We start from the raw sequence: 12,548 nt of genomic DNA, 5'->3' as shown, positions 1-12,548 counted from the left end.
AAGTGGAGTTAGGGCCACTTCAAACAGGCGCGTGTGGCTATATGAAGTGGCTATAGATGTAGCGTGAAGTAAATCTGCAGAGCTGGGGAAAAGCTGTACAGCAAACTTCCTCGATGGGCGTATCTCAACGCCCCACTGATCTGCAAGGTCGACCTTCGGTCCTCTGGATCTGGAAAGAACGCCCCGTCCCGATGACGCCACACGCCCGGGCCGCGCCCACCAGGCTCTTGCGCGCGGCGTTGCCATGGCAGCGAGGGGGCGCGGTTGAGGGTACGTGCTTCCGGAAAGATGGCGGCTGTGGAGGGGATGTCGGCGACAGCGGCTTTCGGAGCGGTGGCTTCGGAGTCCAAGGCCGAGGCCGAAGGGGAGGAGGCGGAGGCGACGCCGCCGCCGTGCGAGGCGGTGCGGTGGGCGCCGGTGGGCGCGGTGGCCGAGGCGCAGGCGGCGCTGTGCGAGGAGGAGGAGGACGGCTCGGAGGGGTGCGCGGTCTCCGGCCCCTCGTCGCCCCCGGAGTCCCCGGGCCGGGCGCTGCGGCGGCTGCGGGCCGAGCGGCGGCGGCTGGACTCGGCGTTGCTCGCGCTGTCCTCGCACTTCGCGCAGGTGCAGTTCCGGCTGCGGCAAGTGGTGCGCGGGGCCCCCGCCGAGCAGCAGCGCCTGCTGCGAGAGCTCGAGGACTTCGCCTTTCGCGGCTGCCCGCACGTGCTGGGCTGGGGCGCCCCCGGGGACCCGACCGCCGAGGAGGCCGACAGAGATCGACCGCGCGAGGGCCCGCAGGGGCTGCGGCCCAACGAGCCGGTGAGGCCCGCCAGCGGGCTGGGGGCGGGGGGTGGGGTGCTGGGAACGGATGCGCCCGGTGGCGGCCCTGCGGAGAGAAAGGCCTGGCAGTGGGACGGTGGAGGGAACGGGATGGAAAGACATCTGTGTGCCTAGAGGCGGCTCTGCCGAAGGGGACAGCCCTGGCAGCAGGAGAAGCACTCCCCCCCCTTTAAATTTATAGACATCTGTGCATCTGGAGACACCAACTTCTGAAAGCGGGTGAAGGTAGAGAGGAACAGGATAGAGACCTTTGGAGCCTGGAAGTGGCCCTGCTAAAGAGCCCTGGCCTGGGGACAGCTAGGTGGCACAGTGGATAGAGCACCGGCCTTGAAGTCAGGAGGACCCGAGTTCAAATTCGGCCTCAGACCAAACACTTGACAGTTACTAGCTGGGTGACTCTGGCCAAGTCACTTAACCTCAATTGCCTAAAAATAAAAAAATTTTAAAAAAAATAAAGAGGCCAGGCCTGGTAGCGGCAGATTAGCTTCCAGTCCCCTCTACTGACCCTAGGAATCCCATAGGATCCAGCTTTATATCTGGAAGGGACCATAGATGCCGTCTGGTGCAACCCCCTCACTTTACAGATGAGGAAACTAAGGCTTAGGACGGTTAAGTAAGTGACTTGCCCAAAGAGATGTGAACCTAAGGGCCTGTGACTCCAAAACTGATCCACTCAGCCCTTCTGTGTCTCAGGCAACTCCCCACACTTGTCTAGTGAGTCACAGGCAATTGGATTTGCTTCAGCTCGGGGAATCCCTACACCTGCAGTTCCCCAGGCTGATGAAACCTTGAGGGATCGAAGGCAGGGGGAACAAAAACTAAAGAAAAAGGTAAGGGTTGGAGGCCTATGTAGGGAGCAACATACTATAGCAGAAGTTCTGTCTCAGGTTCTGCTGCTTTTTAGCTGCCCCCTTGGGCATCCCCTTCACCTCTCTGGTTCTATTTCCTCATCTCTAAAATGAAGGGGGCCCATTATAATCTCTAAAGGCCTTTCTAGTTGTCCCTGGTTCTGAGGATGGTTCTGTGAAGGTGAATCCCATGACTGACTTAGTTAGTGTGCCTGCTGCTGCCGCCATCCCTTCCAAAAGTGTAGATCATCGTCCAAGCCAGTTCAACCTTGACTTAGTGCAAGGAAGAAATTTATAAAGGCTTGGGAGTAGCAGTGCAAGGAATCTGGATGAGGCCTGTCCATGATTTCCTAGAAAGATTTGGAAGACATTTAATCCTAAATCTTGTGTTTGATTTAGGATTTTATATAAAATGGTCTAACTACTGAAACACAAATCTTGACTTATTTGGGCACTTTAACCCTCCTTGTCCCCCCACCGCAATCACTCACAGCCTTAGGTTGAGGTTCTATTAATTACTGATAAGTCAGTTCATGGAATAATCTAACCTTGTGTTCTTTACCACAGCAAATTTCCTTTCGGGACTGACTCTGGGATGGCCCAGGTGTACACAGCTTGATATGCTGAGGGCTGTGTATCTCCTAGACATTGTTTTAGTTTGCTGTTAAGTAACACACACACTCCCACATATGGCTTCCTTCCCACCAGAAAGTGAAGTCCGGGAAGCTTCTTATCAGCAAAGAATGTTGACCTACTTCTTTTCATCTGAAATCTGCCTAGTATAATCCCTCCTATTTGCACTTCCATTCCCTCCTCTCACCCAGGCTTGTTTGGCCCTGGTTGATCCACAAACTCTAAGGAAGCCTCCCTTTCTTGAACAGAAGTGCTGTGAATGTGATCAGGCCTCTTGTTCTAGGGACATTAGCACCAAATGTCCTGTCTGCATTTGATACCATTTTTTTGTACTTGCTCGTATCTGCTTTAAGAAATCAATGTAGGGGGCAGCTAGAGCACCAGCCCTGAAGTCAGGAGGACTTGAGTTCATATTCGGCCTCAGACCAAACACTTGACACGTACTAGCTGTGTGACCTTGGGCAAGTCACTTAACCCCAATTGCCTTACCAAAAAAAAAATCAGTGTAGAACTTTTTAAAAAAATTGACACTCTCTATCACTACCGTGCAATTTTCTCAAATCCTTTATTAAGTGGCTGTGAGCTTATATACAGGGAAGCTTTGAAATAAAATGGTAAGACTAGTGGACAGATCAGAGAACCTTCTATTGAAACCCTGTTTTTGCTACTTAGGCACCTTCACCTCTCTGGGCCTGAGTTTCCTCGTAAGTAAAATGGTCCAGATGAACCCTGAGCTTCCTTTCCAGCTCTAAATATGTGATCATGGGACCCCGTGGTGGAGGGTGTATTGACAGCTTTACTAGATATTATTTAGAATTCCTTTTACAAGGGTTTCCTATATTCAGACTGGGGCGGGGGGAGTGGAGGATGGGGAGGACGGACATTGTTTTCTACCTTGCCACATTTTTCTAGTGTTCATTAACTTACCCTGTGGTTAACCTTGTTGTGTTTGCACCCATTCTAGTAAATACCATATTGTTCTCGAACTGCAAAGAACAGTTTTCTACAGAGACTGTCATGCAAACTGTCTTGTTTTGTTTTGTTTTGTTTTGCCTTTATCTGCAAAGAGTTAGGACACTTTGAAAAATAAACTTCCCCCTTCTCTTCTGTGGCTGGTTAAACAACTTTTCATGGCCACAGTTCAAGACTAACAGGAATCTGTGGTCAGATTGATAGTGGACACTGCTGTGATTCCCCTAGGCTGTAGTCATCATTTGTAGAGAAGAGGAGATTGTGGGATTTTTATTTAGAGCCAACCAAAAGCAAGTGGAAGTGTTTATAAAATATCATGACATTAATTTGCTGTTTTTGCATTTGTTCTTTCTCATGCCTTACAACTGCAGGGATTGGTAAGTGCCACCTTAAGGCTATATCCTATACTCTTGTGGACAAACTAAAAATAAAGGCTTAGAATTCTGTGTGATTTTCGTGCTTTTTTTTAATATGGTTTTTTGTTTAAGAAAAACAAAGATAGATTTATGCTCTCCAGAATAAATCTAAAAAGTCTTAATTGTGGAATTTAAAAAAATAATTCCATGCTTAAATTGGAAGCTAAAAATGGGGGTGGGGAGTGCCAAGGGAAGGAGTCTGAGGCCTGGAGATTTTTAATCAGCAGTTTACTCTGTGCTGCCTTAAGGGCCATTTAGTAATTTGGCTCTACAACTCCATCCGTGCACTGAGTGCCAGAGAATGGAAGAAGAGATCGCTGTACATTTCTGTCTATCTGCTGGTATATGTTTTTCTCTTATTATTTTCCTTAGAGAAATACAAACATTTCATTCTTGACTTAAGATGGGCCATTAGTACCATAACTATACGTTGTCACATTTGACAATGAATGGATAGGAATGGGAATGGCCTTACATTCATCCTTTCTTCCTCCCCAAGACGAAAGTTGCTGGGAATTAGAGAGAGAACAGCCAAGGAACTAAGCAGGGGTGATACTCGGGTGATATGTCCCCAGACAAGGTTTTAGAAGGAAGAAGTAATGGGCCACCTCAGACTTGTACCAGTCATTCAGTGGCTGACTGGATTATAGTTTCATTAGGATGAGATGTCTGGGCTCTGTAAACTCAAATTTTTTTTCTTTTATGTTTTGTTTTATTTTACTTTTCTCTTAGTTATCTAGAAAATTTCCTTTCAAAATACTGAAATTTTAGCTAGGGTTAATAAGGGACAAAGCAATGGGTTGTGCTCTTTCCTAGAAAACTAGGATTAGAATATCCTGTAAATGTGCTAAATGTGGTGGCAGCTCCTCATGGAACCCATTAGAGAAGTGATAAGGAATCAAGTTGGAATGATTTTCTCTACTTGACTAGTACTACCCCCCCCCCCCAAGACTCTTGGAGACGTGGGTATGAGCTAGAAAGTCCCCAAGAGGCAATATTGCCTGAGGAAAGTATGGGTTATTGTGCTGGGGAGGAGATCCAGGAAGCCTTCCTGGCAGAGATATCAACTAGTAGTTTCAGCTCTGACGGTCTAGGGTAGATGAAGCAATTAGAATAACAGGCTCCACTGTGTCCATGGACTCCTGCCAGAGAGAGGACACTCAGTGTCGCCTGCACCAGTCCTTTTTGTTCTCAACATAAGAATTCTGAGTATTTACTTATTTTAGAGTGAACAGGAAAAACAGGAGCGTGTAGAAGCCCAAAGAGAGAAGCAGCGAGAGCTCATTGTTCAACTCAAGACTCAGCTAGATGACCTGGAAACCTTTGCCTACCAGGAGGGCAGCTATGACTCCCTGCCACAGTCCATGGTATTGGAAAGACAGCGGGTAAGTACATCCAGGAGGTTCCTCTGGCAGTGGCCCTGACTGACATGTGGTGCCCCCCCCCCTCCACTATGACCACCCCAGGCTGTCAGGGTTTGGTCTTCGCTGACATTTTTTTAGCTGACTCTTCCCAGAACTCTTTTTGGGCTACTTCCTTCCCTTACCACCAGTCAGGTTTTTAGGAGATAGGAACAGATTTTATTATAGCATTAGTTTAAGCATGATAGACCTGGAAATCTGCCGTATTCTTTATACACATACACATGTCCATAGAACTGTACTTCAAGTCATATAATATATGGTTGTGTTTAATCAGTAGATTTATCTTCCTACCCATATCTTCTTTAAGGTAATACTATATTAAAATTATTTTGCAACACTTCATATTTGCATCCACATGGGAAACAATCATTTTCTCTTGGGAACAGTCCTGCTCCAGAAGTATGTAGGAGGCAGGTCACACAAAAGTCACATGACTGAGCCAGAGATACTGCCCTAGAATGAATTTCCAGCAGGTCCTGATAAAGTGCCCAGATGATTTTTCTCTCAAATTTGCCACAATATTCCTCAGTCTTTAAACTGATTTTTTTTTCTCTAGTTACCTGGGACCTCTAGTTACCTAGTTGATCAGAAATTTGAAGAAATCAGAATAAATCTATGCTGGGGCTTTAGGAAACAAATTTCAGTCATATCTTACCTAATGTCATTACCTGGTTTTACAAAAATACCATGTTAGGAAAAACACAAAGAGGCAGATAATTTACCCTGATAGTGTTATAAATGAGTGATTTTCCAAATGGTGGAAGACATGTTGTGGCTTTATGATGGCATTTACATCATTCTGATGCATTCACAGTGTTGTTGTGAAACCTCATGAGCAGCCTTATGTAGGGTGGCTTATAGAGTGGCCCTACATCATAGAGACCGCAAGTGAGACAGAAGGTCTGGAGACTTTTTGGTTAATCAGCTGTAGCCTCATTTCCACTGGTCATGGGCTTGGGAATGTGTATGTCTCCCCCTTGTGGAACTCCATTCAAGCAGAAAGTGTGCCAGATGTCCCCGTGGTGAGCAGTCTGTCATTGCTTGTGGCCTCATGCAGGTGATCATAGATGAGCTAATAAAGAAGTTGGACATGAATCTGAATGAAGACCTCAGCTCACTGTCTCCTGAAGAGTTACGGCAGCGTGTGGATGTAGCCGTGGCCCAGATAGTCAATCCTGCCCGAGTGAAGGAGCAGTTGGTGGAACAGCTAAAAACTCAGATCCGAGACCTGGAAATGTTCATTAATTTCATCCAAGGTCAGTGGGCCAGCCAAGGCAGGGGGTGAAGGCATCTCAGCATCACAATTCCATGTCCACATATCTGGAGCACCAGTGACTAGCCCATTATAACTTAATAAATGATCATAATAAATAAAAACATTTTCCAACCCCATCCCAGCCTCTTCCTCAGAGAGGCTAAGTGAGTGTCCTCTCCTTGTGACTTTGTATTCCAGATGAAGTGGGAAGCCCCTTGCAGACAGGAGGTGAGTGCAGGATGTCAGAGAAGCCTGGAAATTGCTCCTCGAGGGCTGGTACTCGATCGCCTTCTGGAAATAAAAAAGGTGAGTGTTGCCTCATCCTCGGCAGCTCTTCATCATGTCTGTGGGCCATATGTGCCTCTCATGGACAGGTGGTTGTTTTTTTCCTACAGCGAACGCTGACGAGTCGAGGAAGATCCGTGAGACGGGGCTGCAGCTGATGCGGCGAGCACTGGCCGTGCTCCAAATCTTTGCAGTGAGTCAGTTTGGTTGCACCGCTGGTCACATTCCCCGCACCCTGTGGCAGAGGGACCAGGTCGATAGGGACTATTCTCCTCTATTGAAAAGGCTGGAGGCCTCAGTGGACAGGGTGAGGCAGCTAGCTCTGAGGAACCAGATGAATGATCATGTCATCAGCAGTACCAGCCTTCAGGACATCCCCCTTGGGGGCAAAGATGAGCTCACGGTAGCAGTGCGAAAGGAGCTAACCGTGGCCATGCGAGACTTGCTAGCCCATGGATTGTATGCCTCCTCGCCAGGAATGAGTCTAGTGATGGCTCCCCTTGCTTGCTTGCTCCCTTCCCTCTCCTCTGCCCCTCAGACCATGCACCCCTGGGAGCTCTTTGTGAAATACTACAATACCAAGAACGGCCGAGCTTTTGTGGAATCCCCAGCTCGGAAGCTGTCCCAGTCCTTTGGGCTGCCTGTGACAGGGGGTGCTGTCGTGACGCCCAAACAAAGCTTGTTAAGTGCCATCCATGTAGTGCTGACTGAACACGACCCCTTTAAGCGCAGTGCAGACTCAGAATTGAAGGCTCTGGTGTGCATGGCCCTGAATGAGCAGCGTTTGGTGTCTTGGGTCAATCTGATCTGCAAATCTGGAGCGCTCATTGAGCCACACTACCAGCCTTGGAGTTATATGGCACATACGGGCTTTGAAAGTGCCCTCAATCTGCTCAGCCGCCTGAGCAGCCTCAAATTCAGCCTCCCTGTGGACCTGGCTGTCCGACAGCTCAAGAACATCAAAGATGCCTTTTGATGACCAGGCCCTTGCACCTGACTAGTGCCTCTCCATAGGGATGAGTTACCACTTTACCACATGAGGCTGAGGGAGTTGGAGGAAGAAGCATCTGGGTTACAGGTTATTCCTAGGCTTTGCACAGGTGGCCAGCCCTAGTGCCTCTAAAGTCTGTTACCCACACTTAGCACCTTAGAAATTCACACTGGAAAGCCCCTGGTTGAAAATGCCCTGCCCTGGTATATGACTACCTGCACATGTCTGGGTGCACATGTGGATGTGCATGGTCTTTCTCCAAGAGGCATCTTTGCCTTCCCAGCTGCTCTTTTGACCCACAGGTACCCTTATCAGAAACTCAGCAAACCCAGGAGTGCATTCATCCTGTGGCATTGAAAATAAGGGTTGGCAAAGATGTGTTCCCATTCGTATGGGGACAAGTTAAGCCTAACATTCTGCTGTCCAAATGAGAGGTTCCCTCTTTTTATTTTTTTATTCTGGACTTGACCCCAACCCCCAACAAGATGAACACTTCCGCATACACAGTAAAACAGAAGAAAGAATTGTACCTCAAACTCTAGATCTCCATACAGACAGCTCATTTTTCCTTTTAATCCTTTTTTTTTTTTTTTTGAAACAGGAGGTTGGGTACCCATAATACATAGAGTATTGGAGTGGAAGTCAGAACGACTTGAATTCAAATCCTCCCACTTACTTGCTGTGTGACTCTTAGTAAGTCACTTAACCTGTCTGCCTCAGTTTCCTCTTCTGTAAAAATAGGGATAACAGCACCTACCTCCCTGGGTTGTTGTAAGGGTCAAATGAGATAATATTTGTGAAGCTCTTTGCCAAACTAAAGCACCATATAAATGCTAGCTATTTTATCATTGTTATTTATTTTTTTCTTAAAGCAGGTTTGAGTGATCCAAAGCCAGGCCCCCTTGTGACCATAATTTCTCCTTTGTACCCAAAGATGATCTTTTTGCCAGAAGTTTCTGTGTCTTTCCTCTGTTCTAAGTCAGTGAATACAGTAAGAAAAATTGCATTCTCCTACACCTTCTGACAGAAATTCAGGCAGGGCTATAAGGGGGTTAGCCGCATGTTTTTTATTTCTTTGTTTTTATTTTAAATGAAGCCATTTAAAAGCATCTTTTCTTGTAGAGATCAGAGCCTAAATCTGAGTGGGCAAATGTTTTGCCAATTTGTGTGCCATGACAAATATTCTCTGGCCTTTTGTGTTTCCATCCACCTACCCATCCTTCTTTCAGCAAGACTCTTGTATCCCTAGGGATTTGAACCTGATTTCTCAGAGGCAGAGCTGTTATTGATCTGTCAGGGACTCTCATGCCAGGGCATACGTGTACATCTAAAAATACACATGCACAACCAGTATCAACTTTTCCTTAATTTAGGAGCTACCTTGGCACAGTCTGTCTTGGACGCTGAGAGAGAAATAAAGCCTGGCCTAGCTTTCCTCTCCCTCCAGGGAAGGCTTTAGGTTGATCTCAATATGCTGGTAACTGGCCCCTCCTATAGTGGGTGATGATGCTTGTCTGCTGGTGACTGTTCCCAAGACTGAAGTGGGAAGAACTAAATAGCTAATTCTAGAACAGCTCCATTTAGGATTTATCTCTTGAGTCTTTTTATTCTACTTTTTTTTTTCACTCAGTTTATGGCAATTGCCAGTACATAACTGTCCAAAGCTGAATGTACAACTTTTCTGGACAAGCCTCTGAGGTTTAAACACTTTCGAAAAAGCTTAGTCTTCAGTTACATGTGTGCAATTGTGAGATGATCTTGTGTCTGCTGGGTTACATGGTGCATTTTAACTTAATTTTTTTTTCCAGCAAATGTCACTTATTTAAAATTGTGTTGGTTTTGATCCAAATTTATCCACTGTGTGTGACAGAATAAATGTAAATGTTGTAAATGATAACCCCTCCTTGTTGCTAATAGAGCTGGAGTATTTTGTATAAACTTTCATAAAGTCTTTAGTGAGAAGTGTTTCCTTGAAAGGTGGGTTTCCATCTCAGATTCAAAAAAGGTCTCCTGGGTCTTCTGATTTTTGACCGTCAAGTATTAGGCATTCCAATCCCTCTAGCAAGTAGCTCCATTCTCTGGTAAGCTCTGCCTTTTGTAGATGGGGATATCCGGAGGAGTAAGGCTGGGTTGTACCCTGTTGGGTAAAAATAAATTGTGCTACTGCTTCCCAAGAAGGTCCCCAAACAGTAAGCTCCCCTGAGGAGGTTCCTGCCCCTGGCTGCCCATGTGAATTTTCTGCCAATATCGCCAGGAAATACACAGTGTAAAGATTTCTCCAGTGCCCCAAGAAGGGTACCATAGTATTTCACAGATTCTTCTTCTCTAGCAGGACCTCTTCCTCCACCTTCACCCTGCCTCCCCTACAGTCCAGTCCCTTCTTGACTACACAGAAGGAATTTGGAGTACAAACTATATAGAGGATGTAAATAATATGTATTCACTCAACAAACATTAAGCATTTGCTGTGTGCAGTGTACTGTCCTAGACAATATGCGCAGATAAGGTAGGAGCAGGCCCCTGCCTTGTCTTTGTTTTTATGTTAAATGGTAATATAACTCAGCTAGGCACAGGTTGAAAGCATTTAGCTTCCTCTGTTGTCAGTTCCCCTCTGCAGGTCCCTCTTCTAGTCATTTGTCATCACTGTTGCCATTCACCTGTTGCTACTTACAGGCAAAGGTGAGTCTTCTTTCAACCCTCTACACTCATCCATTGCAGTAGCCACTTGGCCTGACACTCTGGCTGGTATTCCCTGGGTTCCACCCACAGTAAATCTCTCATTTGCCTTTGCTTAGCCTTTTAGTTGAGCCTCCATCTAAATCAAAACATCATAGTTTCGATTTCCTAGCTCTGTTCTTTTTCTTTTATTTTCCCCCTGAACCTTGTTTACCCCAGCCTGTCCAGCTTGGGATCAGCTTATTCTTTCTAGGTTTCCCTTTTTTTCCTCCTCTAAACCATGAGTTTCACCAGAAAGCCACTGTGGTTCTTCATAATTTTATTCTCTGACACCATAATTGCTGTTGCCACTGATTTTATTTTCCCCATCCCCTCCATTAAGGCTTGCCACACATACCATCCCTTTCCCAGGCAAACTGATACCACTCTATTATACTGGGTTAATCACAGTTATAGGTCTTCATCAGCATAAAGCAAAAGGATCATCATTTTGCTCTAGGAAGTCCCAACACTGCAATCTATTTTAAAAAATATTTTGGTTAGACCTGTAGCTTTATCCATGTGGAGGAACCCCAGCACGAAACGCTGAGAGTGGCAGCTTCTTTGTAATTTACAGAGTAGCTTGGAGCACTGTCACTTGCTTTCCAGCCCAGATCTAATCTCAACTGGGCCCTCCCTAACGCCAGGCAATCCTTTTACTCCTCCCTAATTGATTCTCTATCCCATTATCCACAACCTCTCCTCAAGCCTCTCCTGATTCGTTCTCTCGCAACTTTCCCGTGCTGAAAAAAGGAGGCAATTTGTTGAGTGCTCCCTCAGCTTCCCTCTTCCTTGTCTCACATCAAGTTGACATTATCCCTTGCCATTTCCTCTTTCACTGTGATGAAGTAATGACCTTTCTCACCCAAGGCAAGCCCTCTAGATGCACCCTTGATCCCTCTCCCTCCCATCTTCTCCAGAGCAGACTACTCCCACTGTCACCACCTGCTTTGATTTTCAATCTGTCCCCTATCTACTGGTTCCTTACCTGCTGCCTACAAGCATGTCCATGTCTCCCCTACCTTAAAAAACTCTCACTAGATGGTACCATGCCCACCATCATCCCATGTCTCTCCTTGGTCAGCCAGTCTTCATCCATACACGTACACCTATTACCTGCACTTCCTCTCCTCTCCTTAGTCTTCTGCAATCTTGCTTTACCAGACAGCTCACCTCATCACAAACTGATTTTTCCAAAGCTACCAAAGATTTCTTTACTGCCAAACCTAATTCTTCTCAGTCTTCATCCTCCTTCACCTCTGTGCATCATTTGACACAGCTGACCACGATTTATTCCTGGACATTTTCTCTTTTTTGGATTTTTGTGACTTTATTCACTCCTGGTTCTCCTGTCTGACTGCTCCTTCCCTGCCTCCTTTGCTAATTCATCATCATGATAAGCTCAGTACCCCAAGGCTCTCAGTTAGGCTCACTTCTCTCTTCTCTCTAGGCATCCCCTGTGTTCCGTTATCTCCAAGCAGATGATTCTAGGATCTGTATATTCAGTATCTTCTGAGCTCCAGTCCCACATTGCCAACTGCCTTTTGGGTATTTCTTTCCGATGGGATATCCTATAGGTATCTTAAATTCAAGTCCAAAACAAAACTCATTTTCTTTTCCTCCAGATCCACACATCTGAAATTCTGCCAAGGATACCACCATCCTTCCAGTCATCCAGGCTCACAACTTTGGTTGTCATCCTTGACTCCACATTATTTTTTTTTTCCTCATTTTTATTTTTATTTTATTTTTTTACTTTTTTTTTAAACGTGTGTTTAAAACTTTGGGTTCCAATTTTCTCTCTTCCTCCCTCCCCACCCACCCTCATTGAAAAGGCAAGCAACTCAATATAGGCTATACATGTGCAGTTATGCAAAACAGTTCCATAGTAGACATGCTGTGAAAAACTATCTCTATTTCCCTTAATCCTATCCCGCCCCATTTATTCTATTCTTTCTTTTGACCCCCGCCCTCCTCAGAAGTATTTGCTTCTGATTACCCCCTTTTCCAATCTGCCCTCCTCTCTATCATCCCCCTACTCTCTTGTCCCCTTCCCCTCCTATTTTCTTGTAGGGTAAGACAGATTTCCATACCCAGTTGAGTGTGTATGTTATACCCTCCTTAAGTCAAATCCTATGAGAATAAGATTCACTCATTTCCTCTCACCTTCCCCTAGTTCCCCTCCACTGTAAC

The 12,548-nt window shown here is 46.0% G+C and overlaps 1 protein-coding gene across 1 annotated transcript; it reads left to right on the top strand.

Moving 5' to 3' along the window:
• Positions 1 to 288: 288 nt before the first annotated feature.
• On the top strand, positions 289 to 8,366 carry RUNDC1 (RUN domain containing 1). The gene is made up of 5 exons (XM_027870336.1): positions 289 to 795; positions 4,912 to 5,070; positions 6,167 to 6,365; positions 6,563 to 6,670; positions 6,760 to 8,366. The coding sequence occupies exons 1-5, from the start codon at positions 289 to 291 to the stop codon at positions 7,623 to 7,625; spliced, it is 1,839 nt and encodes a 612-aa protein (XP_027726137.1). The 3' UTR covers positions 7,626 to 8,366.
• The last annotated feature ends 4,182 nt before the right edge of the window (positions 8,367 to 12,548 follow it).

The sequence above is a fragment of the Vombatus ursinus genome, unplaced genomic scaffold, assembly GCF_900497805.2.
Source record: "Vombatus ursinus unplaced genomic scaffold, bare-nosed wombat genome assembly UNPS02014797.1, whole genome shotgun sequence".
Taxonomy (NCBI): Eukaryota; Metazoa; Chordata; class Mammalia; order Diprotodontia; family Vombatidae; genus Vombatus; species Vombatus ursinus.
This window is presented reverse-complemented; position numbering and strand designations above follow the sequence as displayed.